Raw genomic sequence first — 27,702 nt, forward strand, 5'->3', positions numbered from 1 at the left:
CCATGCCTACTCCAGGAGTAGCTTTAAGATAATGTAGAATCTTGTAAACAGCAGAAAGGTGTGAAGTTTTTGGAGCATGCATTAATTGACTTACATTGCTAATTGCAAAGGTTATATAGGGACGAATAACTATTAGGACGATTTTTCCTTTCCGCCGTACAATTTTAGGCAAGGATATGGACACAAGAGATTTGATGCATTATACCTTTTATTTTGAGAAAAGAAGAATTTTTTTTATTGACATATTCAGTACCGTTGTCAGTTCTAAATCATTTTATTGAAGCTTGAATTTGATTTTCAATAAAAGAAACGAACTCTAAAAATTTTAAAAATACTTCTGATTTCTCGTGTAGTAAAAAAATTCATGTGGCTCTTAAAAAATTATCTATGAATGAAACATAATATTTAAAATTATTATAAGAAGTAGTAGGTGCTGACCCCAAACATCAGAATGAATTAACTCAAAAGGAGCTTTAGATAAACTATTTGAATTGTGAAACGGAAGTCTAGCTTGTTTAAAAAATTGACATATATCGCAATCTAAAAAATCAAACTTCGATTGAAATAATTTTTTAAGCACATACTTTGATAGATGTCCTAAACGACGATGTCATAGAAAATCATAATTATTTTTGGAATGTAAAGCATAACTAGAAAGTTTAATAATGTAAAGATTATTTTCAAGTCTTCCTTTACCAATCGTGATCCCGATCGACTTTTTTTGAAAAACAACATCAACGTCAAAAAAAATAACTAAGCAATTAAGGTCCTTTGTGATTTTACTAACGGAGATTAGATTTAGTGATAATTCAGGAACATACAAGACATTATCAAGTTGTTTTGAGAAAAATTTAATTGATCTAATTCCATGAATGGGAATACTAGAATCATTAGTTACTTTAACATTTTGATTGAGTTTTTTCAAATTTAAATTTTCAAAAAATTCTTTGTTTTAGTCATGTGATTCGTGGCGTCGGAATCAACAATCCAATAGTTTGAAGAGGAATTGAAATTAGAAGAATGCGCAGAAATACCTAGGTCCACTTGATTAGTGGACTTCTCTTGTCGGGTTTTCATGAAGTCGGAGAATTGGAGAAAGAGTTTTAAGTTGTCTGGATCCACACCATGTATTTTATTATGATTAGGCTTTGGAGTATTCCTTTCAGCTTGGGTCTACTTGTTTGAAGGGAAGACCAATTTGAGGAACTCTCCACCTTAAACACGTTAGAGGCCCTGTCTTTATTTGACCCAATTATATTCTAGTCTCTTACTACTACCTTTTTCGTTTCCATGGGAAAGAGATCTTCTCTGACCATTTCCGTTGGTCAGTGCTGGTCCTCTTCAAATCGATAAAAAAGAGAAAAAGATTCAAATAGTCATTGGGGCTTGAAGAAAATAGAAGAAATCAGACGAAGAAAGAGGAAATCAAAATATTTAGAGAACCACTTGAGCTTGCTGAAAATATAAGATTTAAGGTCGGAGTTTCAAGAGATTAGATTGAGTCGGATTAACCGTGTTATGATACTAATGTATAAAACAGAATACAGAAAGATTTTTGTATTATTGTATTTACATATAAGAGACTATTAATAGCAATTAAAAATTAGTGGTTAGACAAAAACCTTTGAACTTATCTATGAACTTCCTAATTTAAACTTATTTATAATACAATGATTAATAAATATAAACTCATATATTACATATTTTTAACCGAATTTTTATAATTAGTAATGACTTCATTATAAACACTATTTTGGTTAGATTTTCATATTGGGATCAGTAACAATGGTGTTTTTTCTGGTTATCCAGTCAACTGCATATTTGAATATGTATTAGGAAAGTGTTTTTAATTATGAATGATTATGTCAAGTAAAAATACACAAATTCCTTCCCTCCCCGTGTATAAAGAGAGGGGGAATGGAGGATTGAGAACACAAAGACAATACTATCATTTTCTTGATTATTTTGTCATGCCTTCCCAATGAACTCCACATCAAAGATGAGGACAGAATCAGGTGGAATAATGCAAGAACCTGTCAAAAGAACACTTAATAAGTAATATTGATGGAGTATCAAAATTTTTGTAGCAAAAAGTGCATAAAATGAGTTGGATATTGTGTGTAAGAGTTAGCTTCCACTATCATTTATTAATGGTATGTATCCTTATTACCTCCTCGACACCCAGCTCCTCTCATTCCATATCCAAGATCTGCTGGAATTCTTAAGATACGTTTTCCACCTAAGAATCAAATCATACATTTCCCATTTCTATTATAAATTTAATGTCACTTCCATGGTTAAATTGTTACTATATTATTTACCTGTAAGCATGGGAGGAATTCCATTACCCCCAAGAATACCCTCATCCCATCCTTTGATTACCTAATGGGCATGGTTACAAATTCAACATGTATGCAAATCTCATAATAATATAATGTAAAACATTTCAATATCTTTAACTAGCTGTGAACATTCAAACAGTCCAACTGAAAAACATTATATCCATCTCAATATAAGGACTAATAACTGAACAAATTTGATTTGTAATAAAAAAAAATTGTTTGAAATTGTTGTTATATTAATGTTTTATACTTGATTTTGTTTAATTAGTTATTTTAAAAGTTCAAAATATGTTTGAATATGAATTATTAGATATATAGGGTCGGATATCCATACATCCCTTCCTTCCCCTTCTTAGGAATATGATCATATATTTGTATTTATTAGTGTTTGAACTTTGAATGAAGAATTTAGACACGAAATGTTTAAAGTACGTACATACCTCTCCAGCACCAAGACGAAATGTTAAAGGTTTCCCGCGATTGTAGCTGCTATCGAAAACTGTTCCGTTATCTAATTTGCCAACATAATGAGCCTGCATATTATTAATAAACTCAATAATTTAGATCTTCTCCGGTACCAGCCAGAAAACAACTTTATAAAATACCTTAATTAGCTGTCCTTTCAAAGCCTCGGGACCAAATCCAACAACTATATCACAATAAGCGAGACCAGAAGGGCTTCCTGTAAGCTCGCATTGAAGTTTTGAATCTGCGGCTACTGCTTCTTCAGATTGTTGTCGAAAGAGAAAATCTGCAATGGGAAGAGAAAATCCAAGGCCAATAGCTTCTCTCCTTTTAAACAAAACCTGTTTTCTCTCAAATTTCAAATTCTTTTCTTCTGCTATTATAAGAAGATCGTTTTTGGCAGTAGTGAGACGTCTTCCGCTGCTGTTGCTGCTGATATTAGGTTGAGCATAACAGGTGAGAGAAAATGGTGACGTGCTCATCTTGAGCGATTTGCAACCAACTTTGTTCAACACTCTTAATTAATTAGGAGGATAAGGTGCGCAGCAGGATAAGGTCACTAAGGCATGTTTGTTTATCACTCTTAATTTCATGAAGTAGAACAATTCAACACCACAAAATTTTACAAAACAAAATTCAATAATTGAGATTTCATCATTGATTAAGATTAAACTTTAGGGATGAAAATCATCACTCCAAAGTACATGATACTCCTATCTACACAATATCACTAATTTTATCATCAACTCAGAACTGTAGAGATTTCTGATAATTTCTTAAGTAAAACATCAATACCACAGGAATTGTGATTCCATATGCAAATAAAATCATGATCTTTTAGATGACCAAATATCACAGCTTAGCCTCTTCTAGGAAAATCACACTCCATAATCAAGAGAGATGTACTAATGTCACCTTTGATTGATCACGTATAATATACATATTTGAGATAACCATCCAAAAGCTTTAAAATCTTTCCAAAATGCCACAAAAACATCCAAAATTCTGTTCATTCTCATATATGTAAACTATCAAAAAAAAAAAAAATTATAAAATTCGATATTTAAATATTTAATAATAACATCTCGAAACTAAGTTCTTAAAGTTGTGAGAGTTATTTAAATATAATGACACAAAATAATAATAAAAATGAGTGGTTTAAAATATCACCAAATACACATTGATACACAACGGGTAACAACAAAACAAGATTAATGAGTTTACTGATTGTCGAAGACCTCACATATCAAAATAATAGTAGTTAAATTGATTTGAAATAGAGAGAAAAAATAATAGAGGAAATAGTTGATAATTGTATATGAGAATGCAAAAGAGTTAAATTTTAAATAGGTGGAATCCTCTATACCCATTTTTTTTCATGAGCCCCCTCATAGTGAAGGTTGAAAATATATTTTTTTTAATCATCTCAATCTTCGCTTCCTGAGCCCTCTCATAAGGGCATACGGAGGAGAGGATCCTAAATGAACTTTAAATGCTCTATTTTTATTATTTGATATTGAGTATTTATAAAAATAATATATATATATATATATATATATATATATATATAATAATAATAATAATAATAATAATAATAATAATAATAAATGAAATGTTACAGATAAATTAACATTTAATGTTCACTCTTAAGTTTATTGGAGATAAAATCAATAGTTTCTTAAGAAATAATTAAAAGTTTTTAAAAATACACTTAAAGTCTTTTGAGAAAATGAATGAATTGGTTTGACTCTTCATTATTAAGCATGGATTATATTATAGTCTTTAATAATAACATGGTAGAGTAAACACATCCGTAGCGATAATTGAATGGTCAATCGCGATAATTAAATGTTCTAAAGTATTTTTTTGATAGAACTATACAATGGTAGTACTATACTGAAGTTTAACCAAAAATAATAAATTACCTACTAAGTTATGTATATATTTCAATCATTTACAAAATAATAATAATTATACTAGTTACTTAGTGGCTAATGTATTTTTTTTTTAAATCACATTATGGGTTTGTTTCTCTCCAACTATCCGCCAAGTTCATCATCATCGAAGCGAAAACAAATAAATTGCAACAAAATTTAAAGTAATTTTCAAATAATCTATCTGAACATTGACCTTTACATGAGGTCTCATCCAATGCGTCTGAGTCCAAAGCTAACACTAGGGACGACAAGATGTATCATACCCGCTAATTAGTTTATTATCTGTCTCCAAATCTTCCAAATCTGATTTTCATTTTATTATCTGACTTCAATTTTGACAGATATCTTTATTTTTATTCTTATTTCTAATACACCGGGTACTACATTATGCAATTAAATATTTATAAGATTAGAAGTTGAAAAAAATTAAATATAAAATAAATAATTTAAAAATTTGTAATATCAAAATCTAAAAAAAAAAATTGAAAACATTAATTACCCCAATACTTTTATCGTAAATATTGAAAAAGATAATAACTTTATTGGTATTAGAATTGAAAACAAAATCAAAGAAAAAGTTAAATAGTAAATATTAAAGATGAAGAATGAGAAAGAGAAATAAATAATTAAATTTATAAAGTTGATTGAAGTGTGAGTAAAAATAAAATAAATAATGTATTTATTGTGATATTTGTCATTACGTGTAAGGTGAAATAACACATTAAAGATTATTTTATTTTTAATATTAATGTAGTCGAGTATCGAGTTTTAATTTCGTAGATTTTTCATTTCGATCCCGAACCTCTTCCTTCCCATCTTTGGACTCGATCCCGACCCAGATTTAAAATAGTTGAACCCGACCATCAATATCTACGAGTATTAGTTATATGAGTACTCATTCTCATCCCTATCTAACTCAATCGAGTACCACCATTTACTCTCCTATGATAGCTGGAAAATTATAAAAATGAGATTTTAATTTGTCCTTTTAAAATCCAATATTCCATCATTTTGTTGCTAGAGGAAATATTCTACACCAATAAATCATCCTTTCATTAATCAAATACTAAGACAAAAACTAAATTCAAAATCCTTTAAAACTAAAAAACTGCTCAAAATTTGGAATATGAATAAGCTTTATTGGGTGATTTTGCTAAGGAAGTATGACTTTTAGATAATTTTGAAATTGATATGAATTAAAATTTCAATGAAACCTTTATCACTTTAATTATTTGAGTGACATTTTCTGATTTAACTAATAAGCTAGATAAACCTTAGATATGATTAAAAGATGACAATCGACTCTAAAAAACCTAAATAGTAGCAATCAAATATAAAAGAAACAGAGATTATGTTAGGATCTAGCTCGCGGCTGGCGGACCGGGGTCTGGCCGGTTTGCGCGTCTCACTCAAAGGTTGGTGGTTAATCCGGTTAGAGATTAACACCGGGGTTTCAATACTACACAAACTGTCACAAACCCTTGAACCGAGTTCAAGTGCGAAAGTGGTTTGTTTCAGGTTGAAGAAGCACACACACACAAGATAGGCAGAATCAGATTTGGATGAAGTCGGTTTTGGAGTTGGGTGGGTCGGTTTTGGAACTCATTAAGTCGGTTTTAGGTAGAATCAGTTAGAATGTAAGACTAGCAGAAAGTAAATAACAAGACAGGTTTTTATGAATGTTTGGAGATAAACTCCTACGTCACCCCTTCCTCTCGAAACTGCGAGAAGGATATTCACTAAGAAATACACAAACACAATCCGATCGAGACTTATTTTCTGCTCGATAACACTCGTACAATTTTAACCGAAATTGTAATCACTCTTCAAATAAGCACTTAGGCTCTAAACCTTGTAGAGAAATAAACTTGTAATAAATCTTAGAGCTTGTAGTTGGTAGGATTAGTTGACTTGTTTCTTATGCTCTTGAGCTTGGTAACCGTACGATCAAAACTTGGGTAGTTGAAATCTCTTAGAACTGTATTTACCCCTCTCCAGCTCCTTCTTTTATAGGTGAAATGTGTCAACGGTCACATTTCATTTCCTTGAATCTGATTGGTTGAGCAGAGGTTCAGTGATTCAGACCTGGTGGTCTAGGCTTCAGTGTGTATGTCAAACCGGCTAGGTTTGTCTTTTACTCAATATGACAATTGTCGGTTGGACAGTTGCCTATACCTGGAGGATTGCGCCTCTGATTTATCCTGGAGTGGAAAGATCTTGCCGGACGATCTTCTGCAGCCTGCAGATTATCTTCAGACTTGTATGAATATGGCAATGCTAAAGTCTGTCCCTTCGGTATCATCCTCAACAGATACTCGAAGTGTCTATTTGTACTGGTCGGTTATTTATGTTAACCGAATGGCTTCTAGTTTTTCCATAACTTCAGATTGGCCGAATATTCATTGATTTTGACCTTCTGATTTGACCGGTTTTGTCTTCTTGTTCAGCCAGGTTTTTGGTCGGTTGGGTTGCTTGACCGGTTGAGTTTCTTAACCGGTTGAGTAACTTAACCGGTTGAATTCTTTAACTGTTCCTGCACAAGAGATTTGTTTTGGTTAAGTTCTATATAACCGATCTAATTTTATCTAACAATTTCCCCCTTTTTAATTATTTTATTTAAAATATTCAAAACTCTGTACAATGGATTTTATCTAACAATTAAATGTTCTAACGGATTTTTTTGATAGAACTATACAATGGTAGTACTATACTGAAGTTTAACCAAAAATAATAAATTACCTACTAAGTTATGTATATATTTCAATCATTTACAAAATAATAATAATTATACTAGTTACTTAGTGGCTAATGTATATTTTTTAAATCACATTATGGGTTTGTTTCTCTCCAACTATCCGCCAAGTTCATCATCATCTAAGAGAAAACAAATAAATTGCAACAAAATTTAAAGTAATTTTCAAATAATCTATCTGAACATTGACCTTTACATGAGGTCTCATCCAATGCGTCTGAGTCCAAAGCTAACACTAGGGACGACAAGATGTATCATACCGCTGTCTCCAAATCTGATTTTCATTTTATTATCTGACTTCAATTTTGACAGATATCTTTATTTTTATTCTTATTTCTAATACACCGGGTACTCCATTATGCAATTAAATATTTATAAGATTAGAAGTTGAAAAAAATTAAATATAAAATAAATAATTTAAAATTTTGTAATATCAAAATCTAAAAAAAAAATTGAAAACATTAGTTACCCCAATACTTTTATCGTAAATATTGAAAAAGATAATAACTTTATTGGTATTAGAATTGAAAACAAAATTAATGAAAAAGTTAAATAGTAAATATTAAAGATGAAGAATGAGAAAGAGAAATAAATAATTAAATTTATAAAGTTGATTGAAATGTGAGTAAAAATAAAATAAATAATGTATTTATTGTGATATTTGTCATTACGTGTAAGGTGAAATAACACATTAAAGATTATTTTATTTTTAATATTAATGTAGTCGAGTATCGAGTTTTAATTTCGTAGATTTTTCATTTCGACCCCGAACCTCTTCCTTCCCATCTTCGGACTCGATCCCGACCCAGATTTAAAATAGTTGAACCCGACCATCAATATCTACGAGTATTAGTTATATGAGTACTCATTCTCATCCCTATCTAACTCAATCGAGTACCACCATTTACTCTCCTATGATAGCTGGAAAATTATAAAAATGAGATTTTAATTTGTCCTTTTAAAATCCAATATTCCATCATTTTGTTGCTAGAGGAAATATTCTACACTAATAAATCATCCTTTCATTAATCAAATACTAAGACAAAAACTAAATTCAAAATCCTTTAAAACTAAAAAACTGCTCAAAATTTGGAATATGAATAAGCTTTATTGGGTGATTTTGCTAAGGAAGTATGACTTTTAGATAATTTTGAAATTGATATGAATTAAAATTTCAATGAAACCTTTATCACTTTAATTATTTGAGTGATATTTTCTGATTTAACTAATTAAACTCTTAGATTAGGCACACCCTTATGATTTTAAATTTATAAAAATAAGTTTGATTTTATAATTTTATACGATTTTATTAAAAGAAAAAAAAATTATATTTATAAATTATTTTTTTATTATTTATTCAATAAATGAACTAATGTAATTGTAAATATAATTTTTTTATATTATAATTTTTTTAATTAATTATATATTTTATTAAAATGATCAAATGTATAAAAAGTGCTTAATTTTATAATATTATAATATATATATATATATAAACATAGTCTTATTAAATTTATAGGTATTTTCAACACAACTTACAATCCGGTTTTGTTTAGGGTAACAATGAGATGGTTAATTTTCAGGTTGACTCACAACTAAATATAAAACAGTTAAATTTAAAAAATAAGACTAAAATTATATATATATATATATATATATATATATATATATATATATATATATATATATATATATATATATATATATATATATATATATATAAATAAAAGTCTTAAACTTACAATCTAATAATAATATAAATACAACATTAATGTAACATCAAAAAATCGATCCTTTTCGATAAAGGATTTTCATTACTCGATAATCACGCCTTATAACTCACCTCCTCTCGAGTAAGACAAGAAACCAAAATGGTAGGCTTGACTATATTGCATTTAAAAATATCGATTTAGACTAACTTTGATTTTTTTTAGAGTCGTCACATAATTTATTCTTTGAAAAATTAGGAAAGAAAAATAGTTCATATGTTCAAATGTGATAAATTTAAGATTTAACGTATGTATAATTTTGTATTATACTGTTTCCAAGGTTTCAAGGCATGTATCTATGTCATGACTCCTAAGTCTAAAATAAAAATGTTAATACATGTAGACGATAACGAACTCAAAAAATTGTACATGTAAAAGAAATAAAATGTTAGTACAAAAATAAAATAAATCCTAAGGAAATATTTTTGTGTTTTTATTAGAAAATAATTATTTTATTATTATTAACTTGTATATATTTAAATAACTAGTATGATATCATACGTTGTACTGGAAGAATATAAACGAAATTTTTATAAATTATTTAATTTAGTAAAGGAGTATATTTATAAGAAAATAAAATATATAATATATATAATTAGAGGAAAAAATAGAAAAAAAATTAATTATTAGTAATTATTTCATAATATAATAAGTAAATTGAATGAAATATTTATAAATAAATTATATATATATAAATAAATATGTAATGTATTATATATATATATATATATATATATATGAAAAAAAATTATGAAATAAATTTTTATGAACCAAATATTGTTATATACATATAAACATGAATTTGCAATATTTTTTATTCATCTTTATAATTTTAATTTTTTTTTATAAATTTAGTGATGTTTTTTTAATTAATAGTCATATAAATTATATATTCATATATATATAATATAAATAGTGGGAAAAAATTATGTGAAAAAAAATATATTTATATAAAATTAATTATGAAAGATATGACAACTAATTCTATTATTGGTTTGATTTAATTTAAACTATTAAAATTAAAATAAAAAATTTAAGTTAAAACAGATTATTCAATATAAATTATTTTATAATTATAAAAGACTATATATAAAAATTGAAAGAGTGGTTTAAAATATCTTATTTTATAGGAAAAATAAGACATGTTGAATTATATATTAATAAAAAAATAATTTTCATAAAACGAAATTAGAGAATGTAAAATAAAAAAGATAAATTAAATCTTATATCCTAATAAATTGTCATTCGAACGAGTATTTCCAAATTTGTTGGTATTTTTAACAACCACCCGTACCAAACGCAAGGAGTGCATTACCTTGCATACACGTCAAATTTGGAATTCGGCGATGAAAATTCCACAAGTCGAGATTATGACCGCAAATCGCCTTTAAAATCTTACAACTGTAACAATAATAATTTGTTTGAAGTATGTGCAATTATTGAACATTATATTTTTTTAATGTTTCAAATATTCTTTTTAATTCATGATAGTGTAGTGAATACTTACATCAATATAATATTGATAATCCTCAAGTGCTTGAGACAAAGTTTTATACATAATTTTGGAGACCAAATCTATTGGTAACCGTTCAAAATGATTATGACCACATTTGTTTATAGCATAACATCAACATCGTTTCTATTAAATCACATGGTAACTCTTAAAGAGGTCCAATAAATTATCAAAATGAACAATTAAAAAATATAACATATATAATTAAACTCTTTAATTTAAAAATTCAAAAAACAATGCATTATATAACAACAAAGACTCAAATGTGTGTAAACTAATTTTTGTTTGTAACTTGTATTATAGTTGGAATGAGAGCTTACAATTGATTGAAATCGCCTCTAATAACCTAACCTAATAAAGCTAAATTAGCATTATTAGAATAACACTTAAAGTCCTCCTTCACTAAATAAAAAAAAAACCCAAAAAGTCAACAATGGCAGATTTTTTCAGGCTACCTTTCTTCTCCCTCCAGCTCTCCTCCCACGCGGATTGTCCTCATCAAGTTGATAAGGCCATCCCGGCCTGGGTCGTCCAGCCTACGTCTGCAATCTCAACGAAAAGTAGTTTATGGCCTGTTCAATTGTCAAATTCGACTAAGCAGGTCTTTGTGCCCCTATGGCGACCCGCGTGAAATGATCACGATGTCATCATGGTCATTTCCCTTCTTGAATCAAGTCATTTGGCCTAGTTTGGATTCGAGTTATTGAAATAACTATGGTAATTATTAAAAAATGCCGTATTTTACTAATTTAACCATTAAAATAATAATGTATATATTTCCCCATTTACCCTTCTCTCATTTTCTCATTCCCCAATAAAACAATTCATTCGTTACACAGGTTCTTCTACATTCATTTAGACGTCTATATGTATCTTCATTAATTTTCACTCAATTCTTCTTACCTTCCATTTCTTTTTTATTTCCTTAAAGATTTGAAAAACTTTAGTCATTTCTCACTACATTCATCAATACGTCTCTATATATCTTCATTAATTTTCATTCAATTCCTCCTACATTCCATTTCTTCTTTATTTCCTTAAACAGATTTGAAGAACTTTTGTTATTTCTCACATTCATACTGTATCTTCAATTTTCATTATATCTTAAGATTTACTTCAATTAATGTTACAAAGGTTTATAAATTATATTTACCTTCCACCAAAGGTTTTACTCACCACAACACCATCAAACTTTCTTCAAACTTTCTTCTTTCATCTGTTTATGTCGAAGGATTTAATCACCGCTCAACCTTTCTTCTTTCGTCTGTTTCAAAACGAATATGAATAATGAAGTGTTTCTAAATTTATCTACATGTTAGTACTTCCATTTTTTTTTTTATCTATCTTTTGGAATCAATCAAATATGGATGTTTTATATGGAATACAGTCTCTTGTACGGAAAGGGTTTGTGTTGCTTATGATTGATTTATAATTTGAGATACACTTTCATGGTGAAACATTTACTGATGCTAGGATTTGTGTAGTATTCATCTGTTCCTTTTGCTCTCAGATGTTTCTTAATATACGGTTCTTCCTGAGATGAAAACACAAGGAGATATGGTCTGTGGTAGGGATGACAATGGGAAACCCTACCCGCCAGGTAGTGAAGTTCCCACCCCCGAACCCGATTTTTATTTTATTACTTATTCCCGATCCTAAACCCGACAGGTATATCTATTTGTATCCTCATCCCCGATTCGTCGGGTAGCCGATACCCGACGAGTACTCCATTACCCGATTAAAATATAAATTTTTATTAATTATTTTCTAAATATACTAAATACTAAATATTAAAAATACATATAAAAATATTATTACTTGTATAGTTATATTGTAAAAGTTGAACAATATACATACATAAAATTCAACAAAAATTAGAGAAAATGTTGAAACAAAAGAGAGACAAGAGATGTTAATCTTGAAAATAAGAAATGAATAGAGAGGAAAAAATTTTGTTATTAAAGAAAGAAAAATTAAGAGTCATGGGAAATATAAATTAAATTAATTATGGCGTGGGGAGTGAGTGGTTAAGTGTTGTTATAACTAATTAATTAATATATTTAATTTAAGTTTATAATGATGGTATTGATTTGAAATTTGAAAAGTCAATTTAATTTTTAATATATATATATATATATATATATATATATATATATTTAATATTAATATTTTAGGTATCAGTTTGGGTTTTGCACACTCCCTATTCCTGAACCCGAATTCGATCAAGTAATCATTTTTAGTCTTCATCCCCGACCCCGATTTAAAATACCCGAACCCGGCCATCGAATACCCATGGGTATTCGATATACGGGTACCCATTGTCCCTAGTCTGTTGGAGTTTTGAAATTATAGGAATTTTCTGTTTTCTTATCTATTAATATAGGTTAGTATTTACATATTTTAATTTTTTACAATGTTTTCTTTTACATAAATATTCAAATGAATTATATTTTGTGTACTATATATATTGAAATAAAAAAATTCTGAAAGTTTAAAGACAAAACTAACTACTAGACTTTTGCAATATATTCATTGTATTTTTTTCATTATGTTATATCATATGAAAAAGCAATTCAAGAACCACTTTCGTACTAAAAAACCTTTGGTCTGAATTACGATGGGACACACTCTAAACTGGCCCAGGATGAGATACGGAATATGATTGATGCGAGCGATAGCTGGTGGGACTATGTTCGGATAATTATTTTTGGATTAAACATTTCTTAGATATATAATTTTTAGATTTTAATATTTTTGGTATTTTTTCTATAAAAATAAAAAAGTTTTGTATCAATATAAAGGAAAGACATTCAGACTATGCTTTGTTGGAACGTCTTTTTACTGGTGACCGTGCAAATGGTAATTATATTCGCTCTTCTTTTGAACCTCTTTCATTTACATCTATTTTTAAAGAGGGATCAAGTGACTCTGATAAGTCATTAGAAAATCAATTCATTGACCCTCAAGATGAAATTTGTGTTGAAGCAACGAAATCTATTGTCATTTCTAGTGGTCAAAAAAGGGCAATGTGTTCATCTAGGAGGAGTAAAAGAAAAAAAAATGATTCCCCAATAAAAGACTTGAGAAAGTATTTGTACATCTCCTAGATATGAATAAACAAATGCAACAGCAATCGTCGCCACAATATCGCCGGACAGATTCCGATTCAATGTCCTCTCCTTCGATCATTTCACATACTCTAATAAAAAAGTGTTTAGATATTCTGCTTGGACAACTATGCCTTCAAACGTGGGTATGAAACCTTCAATCACATATGACATATCTCATATTCTTGAATTCTAACTTTATTAAAACTATCTTGAAAATAATGAACAAAGATGGAGTTGAATCAAGCACGAGCTTAAAGTTGCAAATATTGTTGACTCAACTTCCGCACAAAACCACACAAACATTGGAGATGACCTAAATTTTCCACCAACTCAACATTGATTTGATAGTTCTATTTCTTGTAGTTTTGGTAACTTATGACTTATTTTTGTGATATATGTTATAATTATATTTTGTATATATAACCTTAATATCGTTTTTATTTGTGTGATGACCTTTATTAGAGTAATGATAAAGTGTATGCTTATTTTGTTAAATGAAGATGAGTTTACTTTAAGTAGTATATTATGTTATGAGAGTATGATTATTTGAAATTAATTTATAATAAATAATGATGATATATTAAAGGACTGATATAATTTAAAAAAATCAATTCACAAACTAATCATTCATAAAATATATGGGTATAATACACATTTTTAATCATGTTTTTATCTTTAAGATAACATTCTTTTACCCAAATGATAACATTCTATTATCCAATTTATTTTTTTTTAGTACAAACATCACCTTATTTTATGAATAAATAACAAATAAGTACATACATAATTTAATCCAATGACAAACAACAATAAGGACATACATCATTTTATCCTATGAACCAAAAATACATAATAATTGAGATAATATGTACATTTAAAATTTTATCCAATAAACAAACAACAATAAGTACATATATTGTTTTATCTTATGGACAAAATAAAAACAATAATTGAGTTTTTACCCTATAAAGAAAACATAAATCCGTCTATCTTTTATGGCCATATTTTCCTCTACACAAATCATAACACATCTCTCTCTTCTTTGTTGGGTTGTTTTACAAAATTAGAAAGAATGAACAATTTAAATGAAATTGACACGAGTACTTTATCTAATGATGATTTTATAAATTATTTGGTCGCAATTTGTTTTACAACATTTGCGGAACATTATTTATTGAATGAGCAAGTTAAACGTTTACCTAAAGATCTTTTCACTCGTGGTGCTGAAATTATACAAGTCTTAATGAATAATGATAATTCATGTTTTCGAGCTATAAGAATAAATTGTGAATGTGTTAGCTGATTGATAATTCGTTGTGTAACACATTACAACTTAGTTGGTGGACATAAAATTTCAAATGAAAAGGAAGTATTAATCAATTTGGTGTATTTTGCCCATGATGGAAGTATGGGAGCAATAAGTGTCTTTTGTGGTCATTCGATGTCTACGATGTCTACAATAGTATCAAATGTATTTAAATCATTAATACAACTATACACGGACGAGATGTAACCCATCAAACACAAGTATATGTCAAGTTCACCACAACTAACATTTGAAAATTATTTAAGATAAATAATTGTCATTTTCCACGTTTAACAATATTGGTTCCTCTGTTTTATATATTATTAATAAAATACTATTTGATGTCTTGTCTTTAATATAATTGTATTGGTGTCATTGATGACACTCATGTACGAGTACATTCTAAGGCAAGCGAGTCACTAAATTGGCGTGGTCGAACTGGGTATACATCTACAAATGTTATAGCGATATGTGACCACAATATGTTATTTACATATTTTGTCGCTTCTATTGAGGGTTCTATGCACGATTCATTGATCCTTGACAAAGTTTGGAACAATCCAATATATGGTTTTCCGCATCCAATACCAGGTATGTTATTCACTTCATTGTTTCAATTGTAAAATAAAATATGTAACAAAACTTATGTATTATTTTGGTAGGTAAATATTACCTAGTTGATGCATGCTATAATAAATATGGTTGGTTACATGACACCATATCGCCATACCCAGGGCGGCCCTGGGTAAGGCAACCTACATAGGGCCCCCCACTTTTATATGACCATTTTTTTTTATATTTAATAATATTATATTATTAATATTATTTTTTCCTCTTTTTTCTCCTTTAATATTAAATATATATTATAAAAATAATTTTTTTATCTTCTTTTTAGTCTCCTATTATATATTAATTATTTATATTTTATTTTATTAAATAAAATTTTTAATTTTTTTTACTATTTTAAAGGTCCAAAAATTTAAATTTATATAGGGCCCAAAATTCTGGGTCTTCTTAGAGCTGGCCGTGGTCATATTATACACATCAATTTTTGTTAGAACAACAACAATCATATAATGTAAAAGAGTCGTTCAATAAACAACACTCGTCCATCAGATCTATGATTGAGAAAACTTTTAGAATTTGGAAAAACAAATGACACATAAAATTTTCTTTGGGTTCTCTTCGAGGATTTTTAATTGAAAAACAATTGAATATTATTAATGCAACTGCGGGATTGCATACTTTTATTCGGAGAAATATGAAAAAAGAAATTCCCATTAATTTTGATAGACATCGAAATGAAGAAAGAATTGAGACTACTAATAACGATTACATGGAAGACGAGAAGTATAAAAGATATATTGAACCAAATACCGTGAATAGTTTTTGAGAAATTGCCCCACAAATTTATTGCTGCATTAATGAACCTTAACCTTTAGTATTTTTTCTATAGTATTGCTCTCGTACAATCAAAAATAAAATAAATAAAAAAACATGCTAATAATAAAATTTTGTTTGATTTTGAATTTATTTTAAAATATGAATTTATTAAATAAAATATGAAATGTAAAAAGTAATTAATAAACTAATTTTAATATATACTTTTTTTTTTTTTGTTAGTCTTAATAAAAAATAAATAAAATAAAAAGAATAATTTTTCATTAAAATTTAATATTAAAATATTTAGTAGGTAAAAAATAAATTTAAAATTAAAAAGATATTTTAGTATTTTGAAAATTATTTTAAACAATGTGACGATGATGTGTGATTGATTAAAAAATTAATATTTTGTATAAATTAAATAAAAAAATGTTAGATCAACCAGGCTTGTGGTTTAGTGTTCAAGAAATATGATTTTTTTATCAGTTTAGATCACCACCAACATCGTGAGGAAGAAGACACAAGTGGAGGGTGATCTCTATGTCGTAGGTGCGCGGTGGGCGCGTAATGGGAGTTCAAGCTTGGGCTTTCGCGTGGTTGACCAGGCCAACCCGCCTGGTTAACTGGGCGTCTGGCCTGGCCGCTGGGTTCCTCGTCTCGCTAGTTGTGGGCCTGTGGCTGGCTGTCTGCGGTGGTCTGGGACTGCCTGCTATGGTTGTCGACCACTTTCCATCAACACTTTTTTTTTCATTCCTAAAAGAAAATATAAATAAAATTAATCATAATTCTCATTTAACTCATTTATTTATTTATCTATTTATTTGTACATTTTGAATTTTATTTGAAATAATTTGGAATTTAATTATTTTTGAATTTGATTTATATAAAAACGTTTTCAAACTAATTATTTATTGTAATGTCGTGTAAATAATTCGCATATGAAATTTAAAAAATAAACTTGATGCCTCAAAATTATTTTAAAATTATAACATATGGTGTAAAAAGTTAACATCTACCCTAACTTATAATAGTCCAAATCAAATAAACAAGTTCATCTTTGATAAACAAACTAAAAAGGACCTTTTTTGAGCTTTTACAAGGACTGGAATTGTCAAGGAAGAACCTTGACAAGTCAAAACAATTAGACTGACTTAATCCTCTAGGGATTTATTTATTTATTTATTATTAGGGCTTTATATTTATTATTATTTTTTTTTTAGGAAAGCTTTCTCAACACCTTCAAATTGTGTTTGATATTCGCAACTTGTATAGCCATTATAACAAAAAAAATAAAAAAAATAATCCTGATTAAAATAACCTCTCCAAGTCCAAGGACTTATTTGACCTTTTAAGCCTTCTCTGTCAATCCTTCTTTTGTGATGGAGCATTTCAAAGAGTTTTGAGCGTATCATAAACTCTCAAGTTCAGATCTAGATTTGGAAGTATCAGTTATCTTATCTCATTTTATTTTTGTTTTGTTTTGTTGTTGAGAAAAATTCCTTTAAGACCTTTTCTTTTCCCAAATTGAAACACTTCTTCAACCAAGACCAAATCTGTATTTTTATTAACTATATTTTCATCATCAATTTTACATGAATAAAATATACAAATTTAAAAGGGTCAAATGAATTAATACCCATTGTTTCACCATTCCTAATAAAGGAAATTTGACGAAATAACCCTGATAACAGGCTTATTCCCAAATTTAGCATAGGCATAATTTCAAAATTAACCTTTTGCCATGGGTAAAAGACCATTCTATCCTTAATTAAAAATTTGGGTTATTTCTATTTCTTTTCCTCCCTCTTCTCATTCCCTTTCGATTTCTTCTCGACCGACCTTTGGTTTCCCTTTCTCTCATTTCAGTTTCTCCCATTTCAGTTTCTCTCCCGACGATCTAAGCGAAACAACGAAATGAAGGAAGCCGATAGATCAACTCTCCGAAGCAACGCCCCGAAATGCCTTCATCATTTCAGGTGAGTTATGTCCATTTTTATGTCGTTTTCCTTGATTGAATGCTGAAATGGAATAATAGTTTAGGGTTTTAGCGTTTTGGGGGGTGAATGATTGGTTTAAGGTTTAATATGCATTTGTCGTAGGCGTCACAGACGACTATGCATCTGTCGCAGACGAAAAATGCATCTGTCGTAGGCGAAAAATGCATCTGTCGTAGGCGAAAAATGCATCCGTCGTAGGCGAAAAATGCATCCGTCGCCTGCGAAAAATGCATCCGTCGCCTGCGAAAAATGCATCCGTCGCCTGCGAAAAATGCATCCGTCGCCTGCGAAAAAATCATTTTTCGCCTGTCGAAGTTCATAACCTTCGCTGCTTGCGCGATTCTACTCGGAATTCTAGTTATTTTGATCATACACTTTTCTTTCTAACTTCTAGATTTAGAATCTCATGAAATTTTCTGAAATCTACCGCGAGAATAATACAACAAATCTAGTTATTAAGGGTTGAAGTTTCAAATCTGTAATGCAGGTTCTCAGTTATTAAGGAAAGATGCATCCAACACAAATGACTTATATTACAACTTGTTACACTGTTGGTTTCTACTAAATTAGTCTTGACACATATATTATGCTGGAGGGAACCAAAGGAACATAATTCTATATTGGCTATCATTCTCATGGTTCCTTTATATGCTGTTGTTTCCTACATTGGTTTGTTACATTTTACATGGAGCAGTTCTTATTTTACTTTTTTTGAATAAATCAAGGAATGCTATGAAACTTTGGTAAGTATATAGTACCAAACATTTTTAAGGGTTTTGTAATTCCAATGGGAGATTATTCTGTTGTTTTTATAAATGCAGGTGATTACTAAGTTTATGGCGTTGATGTATAGCTATTTGGAACATAGTTCCAGATGGGGTAAAAGGAATAGAAATTCACCACTCGTTTCCAATGACTCTCTTTCAGGTGAGTAAAACTTGTTTTTTTGGGTGTAGTTTTTGAGGATTTTGTTTAATCTGTTTCAAAGATGTGGTTCTTTTTATACTGATTGCAGCCCCATACAGTTCGGTTGAATCACCAATCGTTAAAGCTTCTAAAGCAGTGGACATGGCAGTTTGTTGTGATTCGACCTGTATGTTCATTCTTGATGATAGTTCTTCAAAGAATGAGAATATATCAGAATGTGTTGGTGTGTCTGGAGATGGGTTTTTTCGCCATTATTCAGCAGTACGCTTACAATATCGACCCCTACAGAATTGGTGTTGTATCATCTTCATCGTCAATCAAGGAGAAGAAGAAAGTCAAGTAGCTTCATCTCGCTTGTATTCTGTCGTGGGAAGAAGATGGATTATGCCAACTTTGTTATATTTTTGTTAATTATGTTGTGGGATGTAATTTGTGTTTGTCTTGGACTTTATTAAGATCTTGAGATTTTTGTTAAAATAAATTATCAAATAAATAAAACATATATTATATTATTTGAGTAAGTTACCAAAAAATAGAGACATATTAAGTTTAATTTATGTTAAATGATGATTATATTAAATGATGATTATATTAAAAAAAGTTTCTCTATTCCTTTTGTAGCGAGTATGAAGACAAAAGAAAGATCAATCATAAATTCAAAAGAAAAAAGATGCATCCAAATTCTTCTACTATGTTCTACTCATGTCATATTGTTTCAATCATATTATTATCAAAGTATAAGAAAGAAAGAACAAATTTTAAGTATAAATGCACCCAATTGTCACGAGCAAAAACATTTATCTTTCACGAGGATTTACTAGCTGCGAGAAAATAGCACTTGTCGCCACATCTTCCTCCCCATAACTCGCACCCTCCACCCTACTTGCGCTGCTGTTATCAAACGCCTCCATAGGTGAAGGATTCAATGCAATTCATTGAATATGGTTCGTGCTGTTGTCTTTCGGTTCTGTCAGAGCCGATGAAGTTTTCCTCAAGCTAGAGAGCGTACTCCAAATTCCACAAAACATCTCCCATTGACGGCCTGTCAACCCCATGCTTCGCTAGACATTTCTCCCTGTATCACTGTACTTCTTCTGGGAAGCAGGGTTCAACAAAGAAAAAAATTGATACTTTATTTGACAAAACACAAAGAACAATAACATTTTACTTCATTTTTTGCTCAACAACAAGAACTCAACACATGCAAATGCAATTTTCGCAGGCGACAGATGCGCAATTTTCGCAGGCGACAGATGCGCAATTTTCGCAGGCGACAGATGCGCAATTTTCGCAGGCGACAGATGCATATTCGCAGGCGACAGATGCATATTCGCAGGCGACAGATGCATATTCGTCTGCGACAGATGCATTTTCGCCTGCGACATATGCATTTTCGCTTGCAACGACTACGACAGATTTATATTAAACCCTAAACCATTCAGCCACCATTTAAAATCTTAAACCAAACCCCAAACTCTAAACCAATCTTCCGTTTCAGCAGAAAACGATGGAAAACGGGCATAACTCACCTGAAATGATGAAGGCGTTCCGACGTTGCCTCGGGGAGTTGATCGATCGGCTTCCTTCGTTTCGTTGCTTCACTTGGATCGTGGGATGAAAAACTAAAATGAGAGAAACTGAAATGAGAGAAAGGAAACCAAAGAGTCGGTCGAAGAGAAACTGAAAGAGAATGAGGAGAGAGAGAGGAAAAGAAACAGAAATAACCCAAACTTTTAATTAAGGGTAGAATTGTCTTTTACCCATGGCAAAAGGTTAATTTTGAAAATTTTATCATGCCTATGCTAAATTTGGAAATAAGCCTATTATCAGGGTTATTTCGTCAAATTTCCCCCTAATAATACCCTCAAATTTAATATTTTAAATATTGATGCGGTCCTTCATGCCAACATGGTATCCCATTATACATCTTCATTAATTAGTCCTTTACTATTTTTCAACACCTCAATAATAATATTTTTTTTGTTATATATTTTAAATTAAAAATTCACAATATTAATCAACTTTTCTGAAATAATTATTTAAATAAATTACTAAGCCATCCATAAAATATAAAACAATAACAAATATTAAATGTTTACATATATATGGTAGATTCAGATCAAAATATAATTAACTATATATACTAAGTGAAGTTTGTCTTGATCAATTCTTTGAGTAGATCACTTCTAATAAATATAAAAGTTCAAAGGGAATTTTATAGGAAAATAAAGAAAATTTAAATTTACATATTAACCAAATTTAAAAAAAAATAAACTCACAAGTGTATAGAGAGAACACCTTAAATGTTGGAGTAAAAATAATTAATATATTTATTTTGAGCTCATTTAACAAGTTTGAATGAAAAATTTATAGAAAAACACCAATTTATAAATCAAATCCATAATTTGAGGGAAATTAAACTGGCATAAGAAACAATGAGGGCCACAATGATATTTATCAGATACAGCAGAAACGCCAATTTACCATTGAAGGAGGCTCCCCCAAAGCCTGAGTTCTGCCGAACCTCCGCTGCTAGGGAAAACCTAATTGGACGAATTTTTTCTGTTCAAAGAAATTGAGGGAATGGACGTGGATCATGATCAGAGGAACTGCAACAACACTTCAGCAGATGAACCTGTGAAGGACCGTCCTATTCGGGTCTATGCAGATGGCATATATGATTTGTTCCACTTTGGACATGCCCGATCACTCGAGCAAGCTAAGAAATCGTAGATTCCTTTCCTTTTCCTCTCAAATCATTCGAATACTTTGTATTTATCTTGTTTTATTCCACACGAGACTGTTGTTTTTTGCGTGTCTACCCATCCATGTTTTGACTAAGTGATCATTTTGGTATTATTGGTCTTCCTTGATATATCATATGGAGGGCTAAACATCAACTAGATGTTTCTCTTGGTGTGACTGGCCCTGCAATTTCAAAAAACCTAAATTTATTCTGTTCATGCCAATAATTCCGATAACTTCTCTCCTGACAACCTTTTTCTTCTGAAGCTATAGGAATAGATGGTTGATTTGGGTATTGAACTATTGGGTTTTAGAACTCAGTGATCCTAGTGATGCCGACTCTATATTTACATTTCTGTTTTGTATATAATGTCACAAACCACACTGTTACTATTGTAGCGCCATGAACCGTATTGCTATATTACGAATTTGTATATCTTGTCTCCTTTGGCTTCCTATTCTTGCAGCTTCACTAAAACTATGGTCTATTAGGTATGTTGGTTGGACATTGACATTTTTATCTCTAGATTTATGACTGCTTCTATAAGGTTTGTAACATAGGTGAGGATTGATTGTGTTTATCTGTAAAAGTGTTAGCTTGGTACCTATGTATGGCTATTATGATGGTTAATCAGTGTAACCAAATCTTAACAGTTAGCAAGTATATGATTGTACCTCGAATCTCAATGTTAATGTAGGTTTCCAAATTCCTATCTGCTTGTGGGATGCTGCAATGATGAAGTTACTCACAAGTACAAAGGCAAGACTGTCATGACAGAAGAGGAGCGCTACGAATCTCTTCGTCACTGCAAGTTAGTTTTCTTGAAACTGGCCATAAATTTCATTCTGGACATTTATGGGTTGCCATTAATTTCACTTTGAGGGTAATAAAGGTTTCCTTGATGTGCTTATTCAGGTGGGTAGATGAAGTTATTCCAGACGCACCTTGGGTGCTCACACAAGAGTTCATGGATAAGCATCAAATTGATTATGTTGCTCATGACTCTCTTCCGTAAGGTTCACCTGTCCAATACAACATAAGATTTTATTTATTTTCTTTCTACAAGTTTGTTATTTGTTCGAATTTTTTTTCTCTTCTTTTATAAGTTATAATTCACATACCTTCCATACTTGGATGCATCGTTAACAAAATTTCATGGTTATAAAAGTTGAATTGTGAATCCACTTAATCTTTACAATCTTTTAAAAATTTTCGACACATAAAAGAATTTTACTTGACCTAGGTTTGAAGATGATTTTTTCTTTTTCTATATATATTTATTTAGCTCATATTTTCTAGCTATTTTATGCTAATACAAGTGTAAATTGCTATTTCTTCCATACCATTCCTTTCTATCCTATATAAATGTAACTGCGATATCTCCCCAATATTGTTGGAAATTGATTGTTGTTTGATACTATTCTATGTTGTGCCTTGTATTGTCATTTTCCTTTTAAGTGTATACATGTCCTCTCATAAATGTGCTATCTTATTGGTCACTGTCAATTTTGCTAACCACTTTCTCTTTGCATGTATTTCAAGATATGCTGATACAAGTGGTGCTGGGAAAGATGTTTATGAGTTTGTGAGTTCAAGAAACCAACTACTAGTATTTGTGAAGTTTAGTTAATCCTCATATGGGCATCTCAGGAACTATTACTTGCAGAGCTATGGTTGCTTTATATGCTTCTAAAGTTTTATTCTAGTATATATTTTCAATCAGGTCTCTTTAATTTTTGTTTCCATGCATAATACATAGTAACTATCATGACCAATTTGATGGTCATGCATAATACATAGCAATTAGTTAAAGAAAAAATTGTCTCGTAAAACTATGAATTATGATCTCACTATTTCCTACTATATACTAATGAAATAAAAATGAATCTATGCTCTAATGGATATTTATTTAAAGAAGTTCATACTTTGATGTTAAGTGGCCTAATCATTATCTGTTTACTAGAAAGGAACTTAATTTGAAAGAAGGTTGTCTACAAGCAAGACACAATAATGTGTACAAAATAGAAACTAAGTGCAAGGAAAGACATAAAATGCAACACAGGTATATTCTAGAGGACATTTATAGTAAAAATAGTTATAGTTAGTATGGAATAAAATGTCTAGTTAGTATGGAACATTTATGGTAATATATTTTTATAAAAATTGTTGTGAATGCTTGAACCCACGACCGTGTGGCATGAACCATGTTATCTACCACTAAGCTAAACGAGACTGAGACTTCTTATGGTAATACAATTTGGTCATGAAGAGGTTACTAAATATTAATGGTTCATGAGATTTATCAAAATTGTTAAAATATCACTTGGTTTGAAAGAATATTAAGCTACCCACCAATTGTTGTCATTAATATTACTTGCAAGACCAAAGGTATATTATTACATTGGGCATTAATTGGAGATCTCTTGGAATAATTGCCTTCATGTTTCATTGAATATAGTATTTCTTCCTTGTACATTTGAACTTATATTTGCCTCAAAGTTCCCTTCATGTCTCATTGAATATAGTACTTTGTTGTGTCATGTGTTGTTAACATGAATTTCTCTCCCCTTCAGGTCAAGTCCATTGGAAAATTTAAGGAGACCAAACGCACAGAAGGAATCTCAACATCAGATTTAATAATGAGAATTGTCAAAGATTACAACCAATATGTGTTACGCAACTTGGATCGAGGATACAGTAGAAAAGAACTCGGTGTTAGCTATGTCAAGGCATGCTTTAGTTTCAATCACATTTAAATCATTTAAATTTATATATGCTTAACTTTCTTTTCCAAATCATTGTTTCTGTACACTTTCAAGTTATCTAACTTTACTGCTTACCTGCTTCCCCATTTCTTTGTTCAGGAAAAAAGGTTGAGGGTGAACAGGGGTCTGAAAAAGTTGCAAGAGAATGTGAAGAAACATCAAGAGAAAGTGGAGGAAAAGGTGCTTAACTATTGCTTCAGTTATGATGCATAAGAATTAAATAGAAATTCAGTAAAAATTCTTTTCAATATCATGAAAGGTTCATCTGCTGTTTGATTAAATAATAAACCCATAATAAGCCCTCAAAGTATTCAACAATTTTGAAAATTCAACTATGACACTGTTTTGAATATGAACCCTTTTACACCAACAATCTTTAATGGATTTTTTTGTTCAAAGTCTAAGCTAAATAGGGTCATTTTTTCTTATCATTTTATTTGTTGCCTCATCAACACGTATTTAACTTAAATAGAGAAATAAAACTTGTTTTCCCTAAATTGGGGAACACAACCAAAATAAAGGGTTCAACCAACAACAATTTTGGCTGGCCATATGTGGCTTAGAATTTGACCAAAAGAAGTCCAGTTTAAAATTTCCCTTTGAAAATAATTCATATTAAAAGGGTTTTAGATGGAGGTTTATGTATAAAAAAGACAACAGTGTAAGGGAGAACTCCAAAATTGACGGATACTTTAAGGGCTTATTTATGAGCTTACTCAAACATAGACAATGCTAATGATGGTGGCCAGAAATGAAAATGATAATGACTTCATGCATTCGATATCTTTCTTCGTATTACATCAGACTAAGTATATGATCCTGTCTATCACATTTTCCTTTGTATTTGCATCTGAGGTCTACAATGGGAGACAACTGTTAGACCCTTTTACATGGTTTTGAAATAATGCTGTGCTAATTATGTTTCTGAAAGTTATTTCCCATATCCACCAACATGTTTAATAAAAGAAGATTGTATTACTTTTATTTTTACTTGTTTACATTTGTTAGATATCATTACAGTCTAAGTTGCCAGTAACTCATATCTAAGTTAATGTATTTGAGTTGGTCATCTGATGAACTAGTCCATAAAAATTGTGCTATTTACCTTATCTTTTATGTCCTCATTTGGATTTGGCAGTATTTGTTAATACAATTTATCACTTAATCTAAATAATTAAGTACTTATTTTAATTAAGTTTATCTTAAAACTGTTATTTAAAATTACTTAATTATTAGATTCAACTTAATTTAAACTAAAAAATCTAGCTTCATTCGGTAAGTTATGAACAACTTAATTCAGTACTAGTAAGAGCCTCCAAAAGACAACTCTAACCATTGAATTTAATCTAGTTACATCTTTATATGTACTTTCCGGACATTATAGTTTCACAACTCACAACAAGTACTTTATATATTTCATTTGGTTTGTTTGAGGACTTTTTTTAGATACTCAAGTAATTTAACACTTAGTTTTCAATTTTACTAAATGATAATTAGTAATTCAGATATTTGTTCACTTATCTTTTCATGAGTTATTTTCCCTTTACTTCACTCTTCTTCCATCGGTGGAGGGGCTGGCTGGCTAAGTTTCTAACTTAATATAATGCATTATTGATTTTTGTATGCTCTTCCAAATTGTGATTGAAGATATGATATTGCAGATACAAAATGTTAAGAAGTACCGCAATATTTGGGTGGATAATGCTGATCGGTTGGTTGCTGGTTTTCTTGAAATGTTTGAAGAACGCTGCCATAAAATGGTGAGCATCTGCCAAATACATTTGTACATGAGAGATTATGTATTTATTCTCTGATTCTATTGCATTTGATTAGGGAACTGCCATAAGGGACAGCATACAAGAACGCCTATTGATTAAGGGAAATACAGATGATGAGGATGATGATGATTACTACGATGATGACAAATATTATTACGAAAGCACTGACAATGAGCACTATGAAGATGAAAACTGGGAATAACAATCATTCTTGTTCTGTGGATTCTCAGGTAAAGTTCACCTCTTCAAGTTTAGCAATCCCCAGTTTAGACTTTCACTTCACTTTGTGTCATGGATAGCTTGTCTATGGTTGATGGAGTTGCTGCAGAAAAAAAAAGCAATATAGTATTATAGATATAAATATGTATTTTGAACTTGGGTTTTTTCATCGGGGACATGAAAGTCTGGCTTGTTTCTTAATGTTATGAAATTTATTTGTGTGCTAAGTTGCCGTTTCACACACTATCTTCTATCTATGTTATCCACCTTGTCAATGATATGTCCATCTTTGTGCCACCATTTAACTTTTGGTTCTAATGGTGAACGGAGAACCAATTTCTATCAATGTTACAATTGTTTTAACAATTTATATTCTTTTTATAAAGGGATTGGATATTGTCTGCTTATAGTTCTTCTATAAAGGTCTTAGTGGAATCACATGGATTGAATATTGGACTACATGGGGTTCTTTAGGTTAATACTGAAACTGAAAGTTCATGTTTGGCAAGACTGAATGTTTTGTTCATTATAGGTTCAAATTGTATTTTCCAAACTCTCAAGATTAATTAGTTCTGGAATTCATCTATTAATCAAACTGTGTACCTTTTGGTAAATTATTTGTTCTAATCTTATTCATATCTCATGTTGCAATGAAATGCAAATTCATTTTGTATGACTCATTTGATTCTCAAT

General features: G+C 30.0%; 2 protein-coding genes across 2 annotated transcripts; one reads left to right on the plus strand and one right to left on the minus strand.

The window, feature by feature from the left end:
- Window positions 1-1,820: 1,820 nt before the first annotated feature.
- Window positions 1,821-3,317, minus strand: LOC124936312 (peptidyl-prolyl cis-trans isomerase FKBP13, chloroplastic-like). The gene is made up of 5 exons (XM_047476800.1): window positions 2,948-3,317; window positions 2,783-2,875; window positions 2,322-2,382; window positions 2,171-2,239; window positions 1,821-2,033 (listed from the first exon to the last, which is right to left on the minus strand). Exons 1-5 carry the CDS (start codon window positions 3,287-3,289, stop codon window positions 1,969-1,971), a joined length of 630 nt encoding a protein of 209 aa, XP_047332756.1. The 5' UTR covers window positions 3,290-3,317; the 3' UTR covers window positions 1,821-1,968.
- Window positions 3,318-22,008: 18,691 nt separating this feature from the next.
- On the plus strand, window positions 22,009-27,306 carry LOC124935900 (choline-phosphate cytidylyltransferase 1-like). Its single transcript, XM_047476334.1, has 8 exons — window positions 22,009-22,230; window positions 22,945-23,058; window positions 23,163-23,258; window positions 23,790-23,832; window positions 24,821-24,976; window positions 25,112-25,192; window positions 26,674-26,772; window positions 26,846-27,306. Exons 1-8 carry the CDS (start codon window positions 22,085-22,087, stop codon window positions 26,990-26,992), a joined length of 882 nt encoding a protein of 293 aa, XP_047332290.1. The 5' UTR covers window positions 22,009-22,084; the 3' UTR covers window positions 26,993-27,306.
- Window positions 27,307-27,702: the final 396 nt, after the last annotated feature.

The sequence above is a fragment of the Impatiens glandulifera genome, chromosome 4 (genome assembly GCF_907164915.1).
Source record: "Impatiens glandulifera chromosome 4, dImpGla2.1, whole genome shotgun sequence".
In the NCBI taxonomy this organism is placed as follows: Eukaryota; Viridiplantae; Streptophyta; class Magnoliopsida; order Ericales; family Balsaminaceae; genus Impatiens; species Impatiens glandulifera.

Bases quoted from the DNA above. Each gene is read 5' to 3' on its own strand.
- LOC124936312 (XM_047476800.1), bottom strand. From the start codon at position 3,289: ATGAGCACGTCACCATTTTCTCTCACCTGTTATGCTCAACCTAATATC. The intron at 2,876-2,947 runs GTATTTTATAAA...AATAATATGCAG, and splicing joins TGAAAGGACAGCTAATTAAG to GCTCATTATGTTGGCAAATT. The intron at 2,034-2,170 runs GTAATAAGGATA...TTCTTTTGACAG, and splicing joins AGGAGCTGGGTGTCGAGGAG to GTTCTTGCATTATTCCACCT.
- LOC124935900 (XM_047476334.1), top strand. From the start codon at position 22,085: ATGGACGTGGATCATGATCAGAGGAACTGCAACAACACTTCAGCAGAT. The intron at 22,231-22,944 runs GTAGATTCCTTT...ATGTTAATGTAG, and splicing joins CTCGAGCAAGCTAAGAAATC to GTTTCCAAATTCCTATCTGC. The intron at 23,259-23,789 runs GTAAGGTTCACC...ATGTATTTCAAG, and splicing joins GTTGCTCATGACTCTCTTCC to ATATGCTGATACAAGTGGTG.